General features: G+C 39.4%; 1 protein-coding gene across 10 annotated transcripts in view; it reads right to left on the bottom strand.

Moving 5' to 3' along the window:
• Positions 1–21,563, bottom strand: part of ARID1B (AT-rich interaction domain 1B) — a 329,688-nt gene that overhangs the window by 225,688 nt on the left and 82,437 nt on the right. For all 10 annotated transcript variants that reach the window (XM_057406383.1, XM_057406430.1, XM_057406388.1 and 7 more), the window contains exon 4: positions 2,469–2,579. In XM_057406383.1, the coding sequence (XP_057262366.1) occupies positions 2,469–2,579 (111 nt within the window). The remainder of the gene's footprint in view (positions 1–2,468; positions 2,580–21,563) is intronic.

Below are 21,563 nucleotides of genomic sequence, written 5' to 3'. Positions count from 1 at the left end.
GCTGAAAAAAGTCCCCCAAAGGATGACACAAGCCAGCATTCAGTGCTGCAGAAAGTGGCCAGCTCTTCTTCAAATCCATCAAAGGAAAACTCTTTTCAAAGCCACATCAGAGAACACCATTCACCATTTAGCATTACATCTCTTTTGTTGTTTTTAGACAGTCATGTAAGCTTGCTATGTAGCTGCTGTGATTTTACACAATGCCCTTAAGAAACAAAAAGATAACGGGCATATTGTATAAATACCAGAATACCATGAAATAAAAAACATAACTAGATTTTATTATTAAAAGCATAACACCACTATCATTTCAAGGTTCGCTGTACAAAGATGACTTACTGACTACTAGCCTGAAGAACAGCATTACCTTGAAAACAAACTTAAGAAGCCGTATTTAGTATCCCAAAATGACATTATAATTAGGAATACTAAACAAGGGATAGTGATCACAGGTTTTTGTAGCAGTTCAAATCTGAACTCTCTTGCTCCAGAGAAAAAACACCATTTTCATACAGTCAAGCCATCCATACCTCAGAGCTATATTAAAGCATCTACCTTGTTTCACCATACTCTGAATATATGGATTGCTTCTAATTTCTAAGACGCTTTCCTTGGATGCAAGATGATGGCGAGTTTGATCACACTATCAAAAAAAAAGCCTTATTGCCACATATGAAGGATTGCAGTTGTTTCTCAATTTGAAAAATGAACAAAAACCCAACCAAACAACACACCCAAACCCAAAACAAAATACAAAATGGTTAATACCTCCCATTCCCTTCCATATCTAAACAGCAGGGGTTTTGTGTACACAAGGTGCTTTCTGATTACGTATCAAAGCTTTTCAGTAATGAGATGTCTCAATAAGAGAATTTGGGACTAACTTGCAGTTTAAGATGTGTGGCCAAAACAGTTAATATTCACTGTTAATACTACCAGCTTACTCATTGCTATAATAATAATGAGCTACTAAATATACCAAACACTCAGAGACACAGATAATACCCAATACTCTGCTTAGATAGCATGATGATGGAGGTAGGACAGAGGATGGTTTAAAAGTAGGACAACTGTTTGAGAAAACCATAGGCAAATTAGCAGAACATTTAATTGATAAATAAATTCGCTTCTCTCTACCCTAATGAACACTGCTCATGAAAAACTGGGGGAGGTGAAACGTCCCTTTTAATGTCACTGCTTTTTAAAGTGCACAGCTATTGCCAAAACAATGTCCACAGTAGCTACTATTTTTAAGGTAACTGCCAACATACATTTTTGAGACCTGGTCAGAGAAATAAGTACTTTTAAAAAAGGTTTCCTGAAGGACTGTGGAATAAATACAGGGTTCAAAGCAAACGGGTATCTCTTCTTACACAAGTCTCCATCGCTTCTCCTGCAACATGCATGTCTCAAACGTCTCATAAAGAACTTGTGGAACATATACCCTCCTACATGTCAAAGAAATAACTTTAAAATGCTGTGCAGATGTTTACTGCCCTATTTTCAGTGATTGACAATCATTGTATGTGCCAGAGGTAAACTACATTACATACTACCAGATCTGTTACATGTCTTAGTAAGGTAAACTCTTCATAGAGATCTCTCTGCTAGCTGCAGATGAATACATACATAATGGACTGCAGAAACTATTCTGTATGAGTACGATGCATTATTCTAAGCCAGTGGGCATACAGTTTATAAAAAATTTTCATCATTCAAACTGAACATATTCCAGTTGGTTTAAATTCATGCTGGATTACTACCAACAAACAAGAAAATCCCGAAACCACGAAGGGCACACAGACACAAGGCTAAGGAGTACTTTCTCCATTATAGTGAAATAAGGTACTCAGAAATGCAAGTAGCTGCAGTGTCTTTGCAAAGTATATTAATTTGTGCTGTTTTCCCCACAGCACAATGCACGGCACTCAGAAAAACTAAGAAATGTTAGTCCAAAATAGTTTGCTAACCAAAAGATCAACCTAGCCCAAGTATCACTTCTACACTTCCACAGTGTAGTAGACAGTAGCAGAATTAACATGTCAAACTCATTACTGATGCTCAGGGTTTGGAGCAAGTAACTCCTGGCAGCAGTATTCTAAACCAGAATCTATTGAAATCCTTGAAAAGGGCACAGAAAAAAGTCTCTTCCTCAACAGATTGTTTTGTGCAAGTACAGAATTCCTAGAGCTAAAAAAGTCAATCCATTTCCTCTATGCAAATACATATGTGCACAAGCACAAAACATGCATGTGCATAAACAGTGCTATTTTGAACCATAACAAGCCTAAGCAAGGTCCACTTATACACAAGCTGTCTGTTCTCATCATATGTTTAAAAACAGTTTTTGATCAACCTTGTTCAATATTTCTTCTTTCAGTATTTATCATCTGCTCAGCCTAGATGCAATGAAATGCTACGTAAACTGCTTTAATTTTAAAACACTGAAACAAGCATTAGTTTCTTACTGGTAAGCTCGATGGTCTTTCTTGCTGGATTAGGTTCAAGTCTTCATGGTTAGGCTTTCCTGGGGCCATAGGGGGTTGAGATCTGGTTCCATAGCCTTCCTGAGACATGTCCTGAAACAACAGTTGAAACAGAATTATTAACCTGACTTAGTAATTACAATTAAATCCACATCACAGAAAGGTGAAAATACAACAGCATAATGCTGATGGGTTGTATTTTTTTTTTAATCAGAAATTTTTATTCAACAGTTGTGATGGAATTATCAAGCCCTCACAGCTACCACTATGACCTGCACTGTTTGTAAAGAAATGCAAGGAGCTGAGAAACATGCTGACAACCATGGAACCATACCACTGGAAGATGGGGAAACACACCAAAACAAGCCTGCTAAATAAATGACCCCCTTTTACTGTAAAAGTAGCAAGCACTAGGTGTTCAATACATTCATCCTACTGAGATGTATTCTCAAGCGTTTTGATGGAAGTACTGAGCCAGGTGGAAGACCGGACTTGAAAATAAGATTGTAATCATGCTACGTAATCAGACTCCTGCAACAACCCTAGATTTATCATCGCTACTACCGACACAACTTTCAAACACTAGCTATCAGGTCGTAGCACAACGCAGTTGCTGCTTCTGCTGGAGACATGGTGCATCTGACAGATTAGAAGGAAAGTGTAGATCCAAAGCCAACACCAGCTTTGTGGTAAGGTGACTTACCTCCCTCCCTATAGCAAGAAGCCCAAGCAGTCATACATAATGGCCTAACACAATACCCACTACAGGGGCGGTGAGAGCAACTAAACAACCTCCCCTTTGCTGTCCCACAACCCACAACACAAGCTTACTTCACACTTGCCCATCGTAAAGCCTTAGATTCAGGCTTCATTTTAGCTACCACAGCAGCTTCTACACTAACTTCTTCAAGGAAAACAACAGAAAACACAGTACTGACTTCAGCATGTGTAACTGGCAGGGAAAGTTGAAGAACCAGTTCCTGAGTGCTAGAAAAGATATCTCACCTTGAAAGGTTTTTCTCTGTTGTTTTTAAACGGTTTAATTCTCTTCTCCCCCTCCCAAGTGTACTCCCAGTTCAGCGTGCTTCGGCCACCCCCACACCTTCAGTTTTGACACGCAGCTGAAGGAACACACGCTTTCCTGGCGCAAAGACAGGGCAGGGGAAGCAACCCCTGCCCACCCCACTGCAGCCTGAACGTTGCCTTGTTCTGCTTTACCAAGGGCTGTTCAGACAGCTCAGCGTCCAGACCGACACTTACTGCTCATGCACAGACTCCGTGACAGAGCCGGCTTGCAGAGCAGGAAAGCTTTCTGTCTCTCCTTTTATCCCAGCTCCTGACAGAGGGAAATTTGCTTAACAACTGTACTGTTTCCATCCAGCCCCTTCCACATCTTTGGACTCTCCTGAATTATTTTAAGGGACGTAGAAAATTCAACGCGGCTAATAAAACAAACCCTAGCAAACCTGATACGATGTAAACCCAGCAATAAACGATCCTATCCCTAAGCCTGTGCCAAGTAAAATCAAGAAACACTTAAAAGGCCAGCATTTCAATGTGGTTACCAGCAGAGGGTAACAATTAGGCTTAAGGGTGACAAAGGCTGATGGCTGAATGATTATTATCCCCTGTGACCCCCCGCGCTCCCCCCCGCCCAGATTTCCACTTGTCACACAGCTCTCCTGCTGCGCACACCAGCAGGTTCCTGTGGATTAACAGTGAGGTTTAAAATCAACAAATGGAACAAGGCCCCCATTCAGCAGCCTTCACCCCAGTACAAAGGAGTAGAAAGGTGCAGGACAGCTTTACAATAGGCAAACAAATGAGCAAACCTCTGCTTTCCTTTTTATTTCAAAACGCGCACGCACACGCGCACACACACATGCACACGCTCGGGGCTGTCACTGCGCAGGCATCTGTAATAAACCCAGCAGCCCCAGACTGCAACTTCCAGCTCAGCACTCTGCTCACTTCTTCCCAGTTCTTACAGAAATACCCCAAACGAGAACCACTTGTTCAAACAACAACAGAACACTCGGAAACACCGAAAGTGGTGAAAACGGATAAACAGAATATTCAATTTAGGAGATGTCATTTTATAAAGGCAATTGTTCCTTTTTCCTTAGGAACAAGACACGACAGGATTTTGCTGGGAAGCAAAACGTGTTTTATATTGTGAAAAATCAAGAGCCATTAATTCCTTACAAAGTACCAAGCATGTTTTTTTCCCACCCACTTGCAAGATTTTAATCTTAATTCCTACTGAAATTTCCAGGGGTATGGAGCAGGAGAGGGAAGAGAGAGCACACTTCCTCATGAGAAATACTGCATGTTGAATGGAATTTACTTTTACCTGGGTATTTGAAGACCATCTATGAAATGTTTCTCCACACAGTGAAGAGCACACTAAAAACCCCAGTCATGATACCCTTTGTCTTTTTAAATGCACCAGCACCATAGTACTTTCCTCTGATGTGGAATAATCAAATCCATTTGCTCAATTCTAGATGAGGTCTGGAAACAAGTACTGCAGACATCCATGTCTGTTATGATACGGATACCTGTGCACTCCAAATGGGACCGAGATCACATAGAATCATACACTTAAGAATCATAGATGGAAGGGATCTTAAAGATCATTTAGTTCCAACCCCCCTGCCAGGGACACATACTCCTCCTTATATTCTCCATAAAGCCATTTAAGCTACTTGGATCAGTGGAAACTTGGAAGGCGGTTCTTGAGAAGTAAAGAGTCAGTTTGCTCTCAGTGAGTTGCAGGCATGGGAATCTCCCAGATGAAATACGCATGGCGCTGTGTGTATAATTTTATGTGTTTATACATATGCATTGTCCAGTAAAAACAGTCCATTTATATACTAAACATAATGATGATTAAATAATAGCGTATTTCACTAAGAGGTTGGCTTTGTAACCAAAATAGTGCTTAGTATAATTTCCACTGAAAAACAGAGGAGAGAAAATCCCTACTGCCTTTCTTCAGTTTTGCACTAGGAATTTCTCTCAACATACAGCATATTACAAAATAGATACAACAGATTTTGATAAATAAGAAATAAGGACAGAAGTATTAGGGTAAATTGTCTGTCACTGAAGAAATGCCTGGAATTGGCAATTCTCACTTTCAGGTTTGAAAGGTCATTTTTCTTTCTAGCCTCTAGGAATGGATTTATTGAGGGCTGAACAGAGGGAACATAAGGGGAAGAGAGACATGCTACCACGTGTTGTGCTACAGTCATGGCTGAGAAGACCCCCACTGATACTGTGGCTCAATTTTCTCCTGGGATCCTTGATTATTTTCTTTTGATTCCCAATATTTCATCCATCAAATGTCATCAGCTTTCAAAGCAAAGCTTATGAATTTTTATGAATCACTGAGAATGCTTCCCCTCACAGAAGAAGAGCATGTGTGTAAGAAAGAAATCCAAGCCTTTTATAAACAGGCGGCTACAAGTTTCCACTCAGAACTTCCCAACTTGGCACAAACCCAATCATGTCATAGCTGTTACAGCACAAACTGTCAACAAAGTTGTAAAATAACTAAAATCAGGGTTTCCCCCATCAGATTTTAGAAAAGGCACAGGGACAAATAATCAGCAAGTCATAAACATGTACACAAAATAGCTGAAGTTTAGACTTCTGAGGCTTTGCAAGAAACATGCTGTGAAAAAAGGTAGACAAAAAAAAAAACCTATGCCTACATATTGCTTACATATACACAGCCTAAAACCTATGTATTGCATAAGCTGTTCAGAAATCAATCCATATGCGAATTGGGTAATAATAACCACCAACTGCTTATCATCCACAGAGCCAAAACTATTTCTCCACCCCTGTTTCATATACACCTTTAGCTTAGTGTGCAGACTGCAGTACATGGAGCTTGAGAATTGTGTAGCCTGAGGAGTGAAGAAGGAAATGGGGTACATTCTTCCCTCTTGTTCTCTGCTACTGTACCCATCAGCTTTTAGTCTCTAATTCTGCTGTGGGATTTCACTACCACAGAGGTTTAAAGTGATCAAGTAAGGAGATGTACCAGCCTGCAAGAAAGTCAAAGGCCCCTTACTCCCACCTACCACAAGTCATGTAGTTGGATACACACCCCCTTAGTTTCTATAGTGGTCTTTATTTGCCCACTTTTTGAAATGGTGCAACTTAAAACTGGAAGAACAGTAACCCGTTTTCCCCCAGCTTTATTACTGAGCAGAGTTGGCCTCTGGAAAGGTTGGGTGAGCACAGAGAGGAAGGAAACCTCCCTCCTTTGGTGGCAGCCAGCCACAGGCCTGGCTTCACCAGCCACCAAATTGCAGCCCAAGTCAACTGCATTGCAACCACTTTGGAGTAGGCCACAGATGGACAGCATTTTCCCTTTTGATGTACAATGCTAATCAGTGTTATGCTTTCATTCTCTAGCTGGACCTAGTTTCAAACAAGTGAGCCTGTCCGCATTTACACGTTCTCTGCAAACCTGAATATAGTGCTGATAATGCTTGAAACCACGTAGATGAAATGCACGTTTGTTATTAGTTCTGCCGAAGAAGATAAGATCTAACTATTAAATAGTTTTAAATTCTTTTTAATGGAAAATGAAAGCGTAGTGAAGGCATTAATGTTTGGAGGAAAACCACATTTAAAGAAGTGCTGGGTGAGAAATATCATTCAGGCTTCATCCACTTCTACTGCAGCAAATTTCAGAGGGATAACATGACCACCCAGGAAGATAAGCACCATGATGATTAAACAGAAGGTAAATAATACACTAGACTTCAATTCGAAAAACTCATTAAGAACTATTTTAGCTCATGTTCTTGATTCACTCGGTTGATCCTTAGAAGACTTCAAGTGTGAGAACAGTGAATTCTACAGCAATGTGACAACAGCAAAACTGAACGCAAATGTTAATTCCCCCCCCCCCCCGACCACTTGAGAATGGAAGGCAGGACCCAGTACAGCAGCCAAGAAGAACACACAACCCTACAATACAAGATAATTTTACTCACCTCTGAAGGGATACTGTGGAACAGAAAGAAAGCAAGTGATATGTTAAGAGCTATAGGACTTTTCTTGTTACCACTTAACCAAGTATCTGTTTATTCTGTGTATACACATAGGTATCGACACATTTCCCCTCTTTTTACCTTCTACAGTAAAAAGCTGCAATGAAAAAATAAAAATAATGTAAAAAATTCCTGCAACAACAACAAAACCTCACCAAAATGGTGACTTGTCGCTACACAGCCAGCTTCTAGCCCAACCGTAACATCTAACATGTCATCTCCCCAGTTGTATACCATCAGCACAAAACTGACAACAAAGGACAGCCAACCTGTTAGAAGCCTATTGTAGGTAAGGCTGCACTCATTAAAAATGGTATGCCCAGGGGCACAGGCAACACTGAGTCTCATGCAAGCAGCCAACAGAATGCAACCCTGTAGGAAATGATCCACTAAGGACAAAAGAGCAGAGAGGTTTGGTTTGCTTGAATCCTGGGCAGATGGTCTGCAGAGGTCGTGCAGGATGCAGATGGACTGCTGCAGAAGATCCTGGGTCAAGAAAAGAAATACGTATAAATGTGTCTCTAATGTTATGAATCAGAAGCTGAAAAGCCAAAACAAATAAAAACCCTAAAGGCCTGAGGAAAAGGAAGCTGGTATCTTGCAGCTGGAGAGCACTGTGCACAAAGTAAGACTCTTGCTGTGCAGAGGGAACAGGAAAAAATTGTTTTGTAGGTCCCAGCACCTATTATGCCAACAATATAAGAAGAGAGTGCTAACCACCGGAGGTGGATTAGCAGTGCAGTCTGGTAATCCTCTTAACCATGCTAGTCTGTGTTTATGTGAAGTGAATAAACCCTGCTCACAACCAGAATATGTGAATCATTTCAAGCCAACCCCTTACACCACCATGAAACCTGAATGGAGATAAGGAAAGCAGCTGTCCTGATGTACAGCAAGCAACAGGCTGGCATCTACCTACATGTGCTGATGCTATTTGTTGACTGTTTCCTCAGTGGGTCTGGCAAGCAGTGACTGCTCTTCTTTCAAGGTGGTTATCATTTTCCCACAGTCAAGCCACAGCATGACTGTGCCCTCAAAACCAAGGACGATACTTTGCCTTACCAAGTCATTTCAGTCTTCACCTTTGTTACATGTTCTAAAGGGCATCTAGGGCTTCAGAGAAACAGCAAAGCAAGGTAGTCCTTTGTCTTTCCAAAAGGAGGTAATTCATCATAGAGATATCACACCTAACTCCTCAGAGACAAATCCTGTGTACCTTGAGAAATTTGGAGAAAACCTATCAGTTTGTATGCCTCAGGTGTAAACCAGTCATTGTCAGCAAGACATCTCATCGTCTTCTTCAGTGCTATTCATAACTTCTTTTCCAAGATACCTACAGTTTCATTAAAACCTTACTATTTTCCAGATCTCTTTCTTCAATCCAATTGAAAACAAAACGAAACAAAAAAATCTAACAATGGGAACACCATTTTCTCCCATCAGGATCCAAAGTTTCACAGACTGACATTAAGTTATGTCTTAAGACACCAGATGGGGAAGAAAAAATATACTTTGCATGGTAGGCAGCAGTTGATGCTAAAGATAGTTAACTTAGGTAAGCAAATACATTATTGAGGCTGTGTCCATCAAGACTCACAGGAAGCTATTAGAAACTCATACTATGGAAGGTTTTGCCCTGCAGAATGCACTGAAAGTATTTTAAATGCAGTTAGGGTCAAAAAAAAGTTGTGTGTGTCGTTGTCATCCCCCCCCCCCATCTTACAGGAAGAACATTGTTTGGACAGCGTAGCTTCTAGTCACATATCACGTAATCTGAGCCAACTAACTAGACAGAAGGGTCTCTCTTCCTAAACACTCCAGCCTGTTTTCACATGTGTCTCATCTATATGGTCTCCAGGAGCCACGTTAAGCAAGTGATGCAGGAAAAGCTCCAAGATGAAATCATTCTCGGAAACTCTTATCTTGCTATTCTCTTTCTACCACTATTGCATTCCATGGATCACAGAGCATCTCAATAGTGGATTTAATCAGAAACAAGACATTTCTTCTAGTTTTCTTCTCTCGTACTTGTAACATGCCACATCAAACAAAAATAGGCCAGTTTGATGTTCGCATTAAAATGTGACTGTTGCACATTGCACAGCCTGATAAACAGCTGTCGGTTCTTCATTTACAGGCAAAAAAAGGTAGTTTCTTTGTTCTACAGATGTAAAGTTCCAGTGTGAATGAAGAGATGAGAGAGAACCTGGAGAGGTAATCTGAGAAACAGTACTTGGAAATGAGGGGTAAACCAAGAATTTTATTTTCATGAATCTTCCCATGTTTATAAGAGCTTTTTGTATTTTTCCTAAAAATCCCTAGAAGGCCAGGCAGTCCAACCACGCTTTCATTTTCTACACCCACTCCTTCCTCTCCCTGCCCATCCTTTCACTGACAAAGCTATATAGAAAGAAAGAAAAAAAGATCCCCAACAGTTTTCAGATGTCCTTCTCTCTACAGTCAATTGGGACAGACTACTATGTTAATGTGATGACTTACAGATTCTGTGCCATCCAGCGTCCCGCCCTGCCACACTAGTCCTTCCTAAAACTCCATGAGGAACGCACCTCTTCAGCCAACCTGTGACGTGAAGCTGGACTGAGGAACAGCTCTGCACCCCGAAGAAATGGCTAAACCCAACCAGGCACAGGAGAGGGGCAGGATTTAAAACCCGCCATTTCTTTCAGCTCAGCTGCTGCAGTAGGGGAGCTGGGGGCTCTGTGGCCCCCGAGGGCAGCAGCCTGCCCCAGACTGCCTGCTGCCGCCGTGGAAGCTCTCCCAAGCATACGGCTCGCTGGCAGAAACGAGGTCAGCGCACTGCCCGCAGCTTACAGCAGAGCTGAAAGCCTGAAGCCAGCTTACAGAATAAAGAGAAAAGCTGTACTGAGAGCAGCTGCTACCTCTAGGCTAATCGAGCTAGGTACCCAAGGATGAGACTTCCTCACTTGAGACTGGGAAACATTTCTTCAGTGTTTTCTTAGGGGCACGTCTGTAACTGTGCTTCAAGGTAAAAGCCAGGACAGCATCTAAAGGCTCACAAAAATCCACAGATCTGTGAGGGAAGGTTGCAAGCAACACCCAAATACATCACTGAGGTCACATTAAAAAAGTAAAACAACAGAAAAACCCAAACCAAAATGGTGAGGTTTGTTTTGGGGGTCTGTTTCCTCTCTCTCCCCCCCCCCCCCCCCCAAATACAAAGCTATGCTATGTTACAGACAACATTTATATCACAGCCCAGTGAACCCTGTTAACTTATTCCCTAATACTCCACCACCACAGAGGTGGAAATGACATTTTTATTGAAATTACTGACATGATGCTTACCTACTATTTTATCGACAGCATAATCACAGGAGAAGGAATTGAGGCTCAGATATAAAGAAATCTCTAACAATTCTGGTAAAAGTGGCCTTCTCAGCTCGTCTCTACTGTTTTGGTTAACCTAATTTCTCAGTACATGAGAGGGTTAGCATGTTACATTAGGGGCTCCTGGAGACTTAGCTGCATTAACATGCTCTCTTGCTCTGCCGTCTGTGAAGACAGTATCCGTGCAGCAGTCTTTAAATGCGGCCAAAATACCTTTGTCCAAAAAATGGAAAGAGAACAATAATTTCCAGAACAGAACAATAATTTGCAGAAGGAAGCGCTCACCAGCAGAAGCAATTCAATGGACTGCACAATATGAGAATTTAAACCAACTGTGGCAAATGATTCCTTTAATCTTCGAGGCAGAAAAAGTCTTCATCACCATCACCACAAACACTTCTGGGTTGGTTGTTGTTGTTGTTTTTTTTTTTGTCAAAAGAAAGTATTCCCAGTTGGGCTGGTACCGGGAGTGGTGCGAGGAGGGTGGAGAACAAGTGAAATAGTGATGAAAACTTAAAGCTCTGAGACCAGGTCACTGACTACCCTTTAATATAGCAATGAAAAACCAGTGACTTTCATTAAAAGTTGGTAAGGGGTTGCTAGGTCATGAAGCAACAATAAACCTCACCTTTCTTGTGATGGTGAAAGAGCACGATCTTTATGAATTCTGCAGGCAGACACCCAAAACCCATACAGCTAGTTATTTCATTTTCTACCTAAACCCATGCATGGGGAAGACTGCCAAGCACCCATATTGGGTATCAGGGAGAAGCACAAGGAAGACATGAAGAGAGGCTGTGCTCTTGCAGAGTGTGATTTATTGAGGGACAACTTAACAAGACCAACAGTTGTTCTCTCTCCCGCAACAAAAGCACCAAGCAGTTTTGTCAACAGGTAAAGATAAACATGTTTTTCAAATGGTATCGTATTTAATTTGATTTGGTATTTCACTCTTTGTTTTCCATATTTGATTGCAACAACTAAACCACCCTGTAAGGTTTCAGCTGCATGCTCCAAAACCTATTCTGAATCCTACTACAGTAACAAAGAAATGCAGTAAAAGGGAAATACTGGAAAGGATAATGAATACATATAAAATATATGCTGACCTGTATTCAGATAATACATTGTCTCAACAACGAAATCCCAATTCAAAATACTGAAAATAAAGCTAAATATATGTACACTGAAAATCTTCAATTATTAAAGAAAATATGGGCAGCCAAAGAAAAATACAGTGGTAAATTTAATGCCAGGAAATATTATCAAACTTATTTTTCCTGCCTCTGAGGAAAATAATGTGTGTTAATTTAAAGGCCATATGAGAATACTGGCCATGAGGTATAATTTACAAGACCACTAAAATTGAGATTATATACTGCTCATACAGAACTAAAAAAACCCCAGAAAACAAAACCACCTACTACTCGGATTTATTAGTACTTTTCAGACTTTACAACTTCATCATTTAATTCATAGTACTATACATTTGCATTTTAAAAATTTTCTTACAATAGGATTTATGCGTTTATATTCTAAAACGTGTGCAGATAACTTTGTCTCTGATTCATTAATCTGATGGTCATTCATTAAGTAAATAACTATTACATGATCAGGTATCCTTTGATAAACCCACTATTCCATTTTAATTACTGCTAAATTTCAAAAGTACAGATAAAATTATTTCTGCAATATTAATTCTGCTCTCACAATAACAGTAAAAAAAAAAAAATCAAGTAATAAGGAGAGTGGTAAGGAGAGCAACAATTGTTATAATCACTAACATCCTAAAACAAAATAGTTTTTATCAGCCTGCATTCCAATAGTTTTACTATCAAGTTAATTAATAGACTCCTACACTAATACCTAAATGCCAAGCAATTAATGGCACTGAACTGTAAATGGCTTTGTCTATGCTCTTGCACAGTTATTTTATAAAGCAAATGCAATTCTATCACTTCACTGATTTAATGCAGGCTTTGTGAGGTTAATATTCCCAAGCAATCGCAAAATAAAGAACTGCTTTAATTAACCTTCTATGATTTAAATACTGAGAGAAATCAGAATTTAGAAACTTTAAATACTGCCACCATGATAACAACAACAATAATAATACTTTGCGGAATAAAGCCAAACCACTGATTTGAGAACTTTGAGAAATATTTGAACATGCGTATTTTACTGTATTTAAGCTCATTAAACAGATTTTTCTTGATGTATAACATACTAAATCCATGACAGATCTTATGTATTTTCTGTAGATGAGATGAAAAATCTTTCCTTTCAGGATTATTTACTTAGAAATACTGAAGTTTCTACTTTGAAAACACGATTTGGCATCCTCACCTTTTGCACTAGAATGCTCTGCAGAGATTTTTGTTACCGACATGGGACACTGCCTGCTGAATCCACAAACTAATGGCATCTACGTAACTGACCACTTAAAGTAACAAAATAAGACTTCCCTTCCTTCCCCCAGACTAAATCTCCTCTCTTTCCAATTTAGCTGAAATTTACTGAAGTTTCTTTTTGATACTGTATGCCTACGTAACTTTAGTACATGGAAAAACTTATGACTGCACTGCTCATTTTAAAAGCGCAAGAACTGCGATTATGTCTACTCAGTCTACAATGATACAAAAACACTGGAATAAAAATTAAAAACCAGTGGGGTACAGGTAGTCATGAACATTCCTGCCAAACAGGTTTGCAATGTGCTCTGACCCATCTCCTCTATCCGGCGAGGTATCATCAAACCCCCATCAGCAGCAGGTGCCTGAAGAGGTGCACTTGCTGGTTTCCCAGGAGAAGAAAGCTGACCTTCAAAATTCCTCCTTCAAACTGCAAATAGAAAAGCCTATTTTCGTCAGAAAACCATCAATAGATGAACAAAGCAAAAGAACATACAGACTGGGAAAATGTTTAACTACGATGAGGTAACTTTAAACTGAAGGTGCCACACAATTGTTAAGACAACACAGAGGCAAACAAATACTTTCACTGACAGCCCTCTGGAAGATTATAAAACAGAAACATAAACAAGCTTGCTAGGTTTTATACATAAACAGTAGTACCACTTTGTAAGATAAAATACTTCTCTAGTAATACCACTTGACAAATCCAAGTTACTTCAAAGACAGATACGTGGAAGGGGTAATTACACATGCTAACTTTATAAAGGCTTCAGACCTAATAAACTCGAGTAGATTCTTATTTGGCTAAATTGATCACCATGTTTGTAAATGTTTGCTTTAAAATAACAGGGAGAAGAAAGTTCTCAAAATCTGATCACAGCTGTTTTTGGTTTGGTCAAATAGGCCCTCAGCAAAATGAGCCAGCACTGCTGTTAAGTGCTGCTCCGAGCTATGCCCTCAATTTGGTGTTCATGCTCAGGTGTGAGTTTACAGATAATTAGCCTTGCTTTTTTCAGCCTGACTCTATTCCTGCTAGCTACTTGGCTCTGGAAGATCATTCTCCAAGTCTGACAAGCTAGCACCTATTATAATCTTATAAATACAGATATAAATCACAGAGTTAAAAAGAGAAAGGCTTGACACACTTCCTGGAATGATATAAGCAATGCTGAGCAAACAGAGCATTCCCCAAATGGACAATAATCAGCTACTCCCACTACTGGGAGAAGATGTAGCACAACAGGAGTCACGGGTGGTTCCACTGAACTCCTAAACTAAGTAACCTCCGCCACACAGATAAATAGCCATATGCTTAACAGTTACTTAAGCATCAGTTGATTACAGAAGCAACATGATTGTGAAATAAGACTTCATAAAAGCAGAACTCTAACTGGCAAAGACTTCAATCAGTTAAGCGTTCACTGAACCTACATAGGTTCAAACCTCATTTGCCCTTCCTGAAAATATTATGTGCTTAAGAAAGGCTCAAAAAGGATATATTGCTTTATACACAAGATCAGTGTGGTTCCTAAGTACTTCAACAGGGTTTTTTTAAATCACATCATACAGCAAGGTATGGTTACACCTTTCAGAGGTGCTGGCCACCGGTGGCTTATCTAGAAGCCAGGATTTAAGTGTGTGAGCCTGGAAGTCAGTTGCTGAGAGCCTGCTCCCCTTCCCTCCTTTTCCCAAGTCCAGCCAAGCTTTATTACAGATGCAAAAAAATCGAGATTGCATTCTGTCTTTTGATACCTACCTGGTCTCTCTGAAGTAGGTTGGCAACCAAAGGTTCAGTTTACCAAAACGTATGCTTTTTATAAAGGTTATACTGTTGGTTTTCCTTGTCTCTAATTTCAGATCTTGCAGAAAGGAGGCCGGAAAAGCTGTCAGAGTATGTATATCCGTATGAGAATTTTCACCCAGGTGCCTTCTTGTTAGGCATGTGTCTGCTCATTACATACAAGCAGCCCTGATTTCTAAAAGCCAGCCAACAAGCACACCTCAGAAGCTAAAGCTCTTAGTGCAATAAATCTGGGGTTGAATAGTTTAAACAAATCACTTACCCCTTGTACCTCTTCATGCTGGAAAGAAAATACCTGCTTCTAAGCTAAAAAAAAAAGCCCAGCATTTCAAGACTGTGAATATGCACTGGACACCTCTTGCTGAAATGACAGAAGCCTTGAAGGATTTATGGTACACAACAAGCAGTGGTGTCAACCACTGCTGATGATGGCAGGCAACAATCTCTTCTGAACATTAAATTTGATTATGAGTTCTCATATAATAGCCAACTTCCACAAAAAATGCTTTCCTATATGCCTGGCAGCAAATGTCACATTAACATACAAGCTTGTTCCTTCCCAGATTTCCTGTGGTTCATAACACAACAAATATTAAGTGCAACCACTCATCTCATGTTAGATGATTACACGCACAGAAGTTAAAAGGACAGAAGGACAAGCAATTTTTATCACAACTTTAAGCCAGGGGCAGTTATGTGTTACTTCTTTAAGAAGTTTAAATTGAATTAAATTAAATCTAAACTACAGAATTTGAGACTAAACTACAGAATTAGTCTGCTAATTCTGTACCAGTTTCTAGTAACTTAAGAGTGAAGATTTTATTAAAAAGAGTAATTGCATTCAGGTACAAAACTTGAATTTGGACTCATTGAGAACTGTCTGTATTACTTACTAATGAATTTGGTATTTGCACTTAACAAAGATTCCTAACTTACAACAGTATTTTTGCAGTGTTACACCCCAAAACAGCTTGACAATGTTAATTAACGTGCTGCTTATTACACTGCTAAAAGAACTTCAGCAGCTCACACTGAATTTAAAAACAAGACTTCATCCTCATTGTACCAAAATCACTTTAATAATGTGATGCGTTTTGCCACAATACAATTTGTTCTGTTTTCATGACAGTTGTACAGCTTGGACATGAAAACGGATTAATTAGTTTCACATTTTGTTCACATTTTCAAAGACTGTTTCAAATCGGGTAATGTTTTATCTGTCCTACCTTGCACTGACTCAACACTAAAAACAGATGTCTGTGCAAGAACATTCTCATCATCTCAGGCTTGCAACTCGGACTAGTTTACACCATTGTCACCAGTTCAGGAACAAACCTGAAACATATGGCCTTCACTGATCGCAGTTCAGGGAAACAGAGAGAAGCTGCAGCCCCTTGAAAGAGCTTAAGTTGCCTCCAGCCCTCTGCCCACAGAGACAGACTGATACCAGAGATGCTCCCCACATCAGGCACTCCGCCTTCCTGCTCTGAATGCCTTTCTACCTGGGACTACGAAAACAACTTAAATTCTAACTGGCCTCAATTGCATTCATCTCCCTGGCCCACTCAGGAAAACACCCCACTTTATTTGTCCTATAACAATTTGCATTGAAAACAATCTTGCCAGGATCAGTAGGAATGGTATTATTGCTTGGTAAGCAGGGAAACCAGGTCTGGGCCAGGTTTTAGAACATTTCAGTAAAATCTGACAGTGAGGGAATCTCGTCTGGTTGCTTGTTTATAAAATATTTTCTCTTTTTAAATAAAAGCAGACTAAAGACTGAGCCTGAACTACCTGACTATTCCTTCAAGGCATTTAAAAAAAACAGAAATCATAGTAACCACAAGGGAATGATGTAAGAACACACACACAGCCTCTCCCTGCACACTGTTACTAGGAGGACCAACCAGAAAAGTGAACATGCATACTCCACCGCAAAGACCTGCTACACTTTTTCCTCGTTGTAAAATCTCATGCCTGCATGTGAGAAAAGTGATCAGCAAAATCCCACTCTAGTCTGGGAACTTGCAAGGAACATATAAAACAAAGGATGGCTTCAGGATTGCAGTAGCAGGTGCAGAATAAAACCACTATTTTTGCTTAACTAACAGTGAGGCCATAACTGTTTTGCAGATCATTTCATCTGTCAAAAAGTGATATGGTCCCAACTCAAAATAACACAATAAACCTCAAAGGCACGATCCTCTCTCAATGCATATGAACACATGCTGTATAAAACAAGAAAATACATAAACATGGCTGTTTACAAGCCAGTTGGAAGGCATCATAACCAAAAATATACATCATGCTATCTTAACAAAATAATATTTAATGATGACAGTTTAAGTTCACAATTACCTGACATTCTTGAGCAAAATACAGCTTCTACTTACGGCAAAAGATTTAAAACTGCAAAAACAACTGAAGCATTTATTCATTTATATGCCATTTCAAGATGAAAAACCCTGCCAAGGGCAACACTGTCGTAGTACAGCACATCTTTCTTTCTCTTTTTTGACTTTAAAGAGCAGTAAAGGTAAAAAGAAGTTTTTCTAAAAACTAGAGAAAAAATAAAAAGAAAACCAACACCAACGCGGTATCTACATCTACTGGCAATATCTAATGATCAAGGAATCTGCTACTGCAATAAATTTGCTTCAAACGAAGCTCTTCCTTTAATGGTTTTTACACAGCAGGTTCCTGATATGAAGAGGGGATGACTGATGCTGGCTCAAAATATGGCTCTGTAGTAAACTATGCCAGTATTATTATCAAATCATCTCTTACAAAACTCCCTTTTTGCCCACCATGCAATCAATTTAACAAAGATCTAAACAATTCAGAGTTCAAACATTTAAATAAATCCCGTTCTCCTCCTTCCCCTCTACAAAGGATAGAAACAAGTCACCGAACAGGCCCAGAAATTATGTTATTTGTTTACTTTTATTGACAGGGTTGCCTCCTGAATTCAAGTGAGTCAAGGAAAAGGAGCAATGGCTTCACACTTCCACAAGAAGAAAAAAAAAAAATGTCAGAAATGAAGACGAGTACCAATTCCAAGGCACAACACTTAGAGTTACACCTGACTGCAGACGCTCGCCCACATAATGTCTGAAAGATTGAAAATAGAACATTATTGGTACTGAATTCCATATCAGTTTTCTCCTCATAATAGAATGCCCAGCACATCACGCTACAGGATTTTACATAAAACAAAACTGGTGGCAAGAACAACTCCATCAGCCATCCAGAATAAACACTACTTTCAGCTTGATAATCTCCAAAGTAAGTAGACCAACATAAATCCACAGGGGAAATAAAGAAAATACCATAGGCAAAAGAAGACAAATTACTGAGAAGCCCCCTTTCTCCAATCTGGCATCTCTCTCCTCAATCTTGAGGTAAAATCAGTTCAATCACAGACACAAAGGTGGCAGTTATGGAGACAGCTTATTTAGCTTAAAACAGAACATGAAACTTCTTCATCTCACAGCTGCACCCTTCCTACAAAAACAAGTTAAGATTCCAGCCCATCGGGCATAGAATAACCTGTACACTCTTTGGGGCAAAGACCGCCTTTTTGTTACGTACTTGGCAAACAACCAGAATAACAACATTCTGATCCTCAGCTGGGGCTGCCATGATCTACTTCAATATTACTAGTGATCTCCTCTTGCTTCATGATCCAACAATGCTCTCCAGGACACAATAGTCTAAAGTTGCCATAATTCTGGCTAGCCAGCACAAGGCAAAAACATCTTCAGGGGCCAGCTTCTCTTCTTGAGACTGACATCAGTTGCCTTTATACAGTTCTCAAAGTTGTGACCATTCAAAACTAGGACTTTGCTTTTTGCACTCAGCATTGGTATAACAAAATCAATATAAAAAGATAAGAAAATGGTTAACGAAAAATACAGAAAACATGGAGGAAATTTATTTACGAGCTGGAAAGAAAGAACAAAAGTAAAGATTACAGACAGAAAGGATAACAGATTGTATGACTGAGACGACCTCAGTTTTCTAATTGACAAGATTATATAACCAGGATGTACTGGTATTTTTTTAAGAAATGAGAAAGATACACCAACTGGTGCAACAGGTATTATAGGATTTTGGAGTCTATTTTAAAGTTTTATTTAGAATATGTAAAGCCAACATTAAATCACAGCAACACAGAATCACATAGGTTTGAAGAGACCTCCAGAGAAAGGTCATGTAGTCAAACCTCCAGTTCAAAGCAAGTCAAGCGACAACATGGCGTTTGGAGACTTTGTCTAGCTGATTTTTGAGCACCTCCAAGGATAAAGATGTCCAGTCTCCCTGGACTCCTTCCTATGTTTGAAAACACTAGTGGTAATTTTGGGTTTGGTGTTGGGGTTTTTTGTTCTTTGGCAGGGTTTGTTTGGTTTTGATTTTTGTTTGTTGGTTTGATTTGTTTTTTTACTGAGTTGCAACTTCCCTTGTCCCAGTCTGTCACTTCTGCCTCTTATCTTTACATTGTACACCTCCGAGATGAGTTTGGCCCAGTTCTCTCCCACATCCTTCCATATGGTAGCTGCAAACAGCAGTAAGATCTCCCTTGAGCTTTCCCTTTATAAGGCTGCCCAACAGGTCAAATTCAGGGAACTCTGCCCTTAAAACTCATAAAACTACACGAATACCTACTCCTATTTCTCTTGATTAAAATTCTAATCAAGTAAACTCTAATTTTTGAATTCTTTTCAAAAGATCATCACTCTCATATAAGCAGAGACACGTATGCTTAAATAAGCACAGTTAATTTTTATATTTGTCTCAGCAGCACAATTTGATGTACACTCACAACTTTTTTGTTATCCTAGCATTAATTTTTGTATTGTACACTGGCTACCACTTGATGGCTACTTCACAATGCATCATCAGCAGAGAAAGAACACTGTTGTGGAAGTATCAAAAGTACAGACTTCAACTTCTTGTGTTAGGTATTTGTTTTCTAGATTTCTAGAACTGCTGCTCCCCAAGAATGAGGAAGAACATGGTGAGGTTTTACAGAGAAATGTTAGAAAGGAGGTGTTCACTTGATGACTGTTCTGGAGACACAGGAAGAGGAACCATGGAACCAATCTTGAGATGTAGAAAAGGACCAAGTCCCAGAGTGTTAAGGACTTACATGAAATAATCCCATCTACATGCAAACACTCCAGGAAAAGCCTGTATAATTCAGAACAGGGGATCATAGTTCAAAACTTAAGAGGCTGACCACTACTAAAGAACAGGATAACCAAACAGCCGTTCACAAACCACAAAGAATTTCAGGTTCAATTCTCACACCAAGGATTACCAACTGCAAGGCTGTGTTGGTGAGAACCTGATGTATCATCTGAATTCGCAGACTCAGGCAAAAATGCCTACTGACTATGAGAAGCCTTTATCACCCTTGGAGCCTGGATTTAGGCACACCTCCACTGTACCCTCAAATCCTCAAAGAAGAAATTCAGCTACACTGAGGCTAGTGTCTTCTACTCATCAATCTGTCCCTGCCTTTCTCTTCATCCCAGTTCTCTAAAGTCTATAATATACGGAAAGCTTTACTCTCATTTTGCCTTTATCCTCTCCTATGATACCCCTCACTTCATTGCACAAACCTTCATTTTACTGGTTATGATATCAAACAATGTAATTGGAACACGTATCAACATACAAATCAGTAACTTGTTATTTCCTAAGTCCTGCACAGTTGGTATGCTTTGTGTATTTTTTTTAAACTAAAATATTCAATCCACTCAACTGATGGTATTTAGAATATTATGAAGTGTCCAAGGCAGCAAAAAAAACCATTTCAGTTTCACAGACTGTGATATGTAGACATTGGAGCAGCTGTGTTTCTCTCTCATAGGCTGTGTTACTAGGACTTTATCTGCTAAGGCTTTACCAAGATGGTTATGAATAGTATTTTCAAGTCAGAGAAATCAAGCATTTAATACCAAAGTAAAAAGGGAGAAAATTAAATTTAAAGACACAACTGCAATCTTTAAAGTGGCAGCTACATATAATCCAAAAGACGGAAAGTGGTGACATTTACAAGAACATCACAGATACAATTAAGAATTCTATTTCATAACCTATCCAGCATTTTAATGAAAAAAGTTTATTCTCAATGGAATTTTAAAATGTAGATGAAGAAAAATTAACACGTAATTACACAGTGAAATTATGATAGCTTTATTTTAAAATCAAAGGAGTGGAGCCTTCTGCACCATTGCTACTTACGGCATCTTTTGTTAGTTTATTTTAGACACTATTTTTATGTGAAGCTAAGATTTTTACATTGCACCAGCATTATCCCAAAATGTTAATCAACCATGGCTGACAGAATTCCCCAGTGATTTGTAGCAAGTGCTGTTGCTTCCACTAATACCCAGTCTTCAGCAACTCACTT

This window comes from Pezoporus wallicus, unplaced genomic scaffold (assembly GCF_028554395.1).
Source record: "Pezoporus wallicus isolate ANWC-B61680 ecotype Strahan unplaced genomic scaffold, APGP_CSIRO_Pwel_v1 contig_3817, whole genome shotgun sequence".
Lineage (NCBI taxonomy): Eukaryota > Metazoa > Chordata > Aves > Psittaciformes > Psittacidae > Pezoporus > Pezoporus wallicus.
Note: the sequence above shows the minus strand (reverse complement) of the source record. Positions and strands in the feature narration are given on the sequence as shown.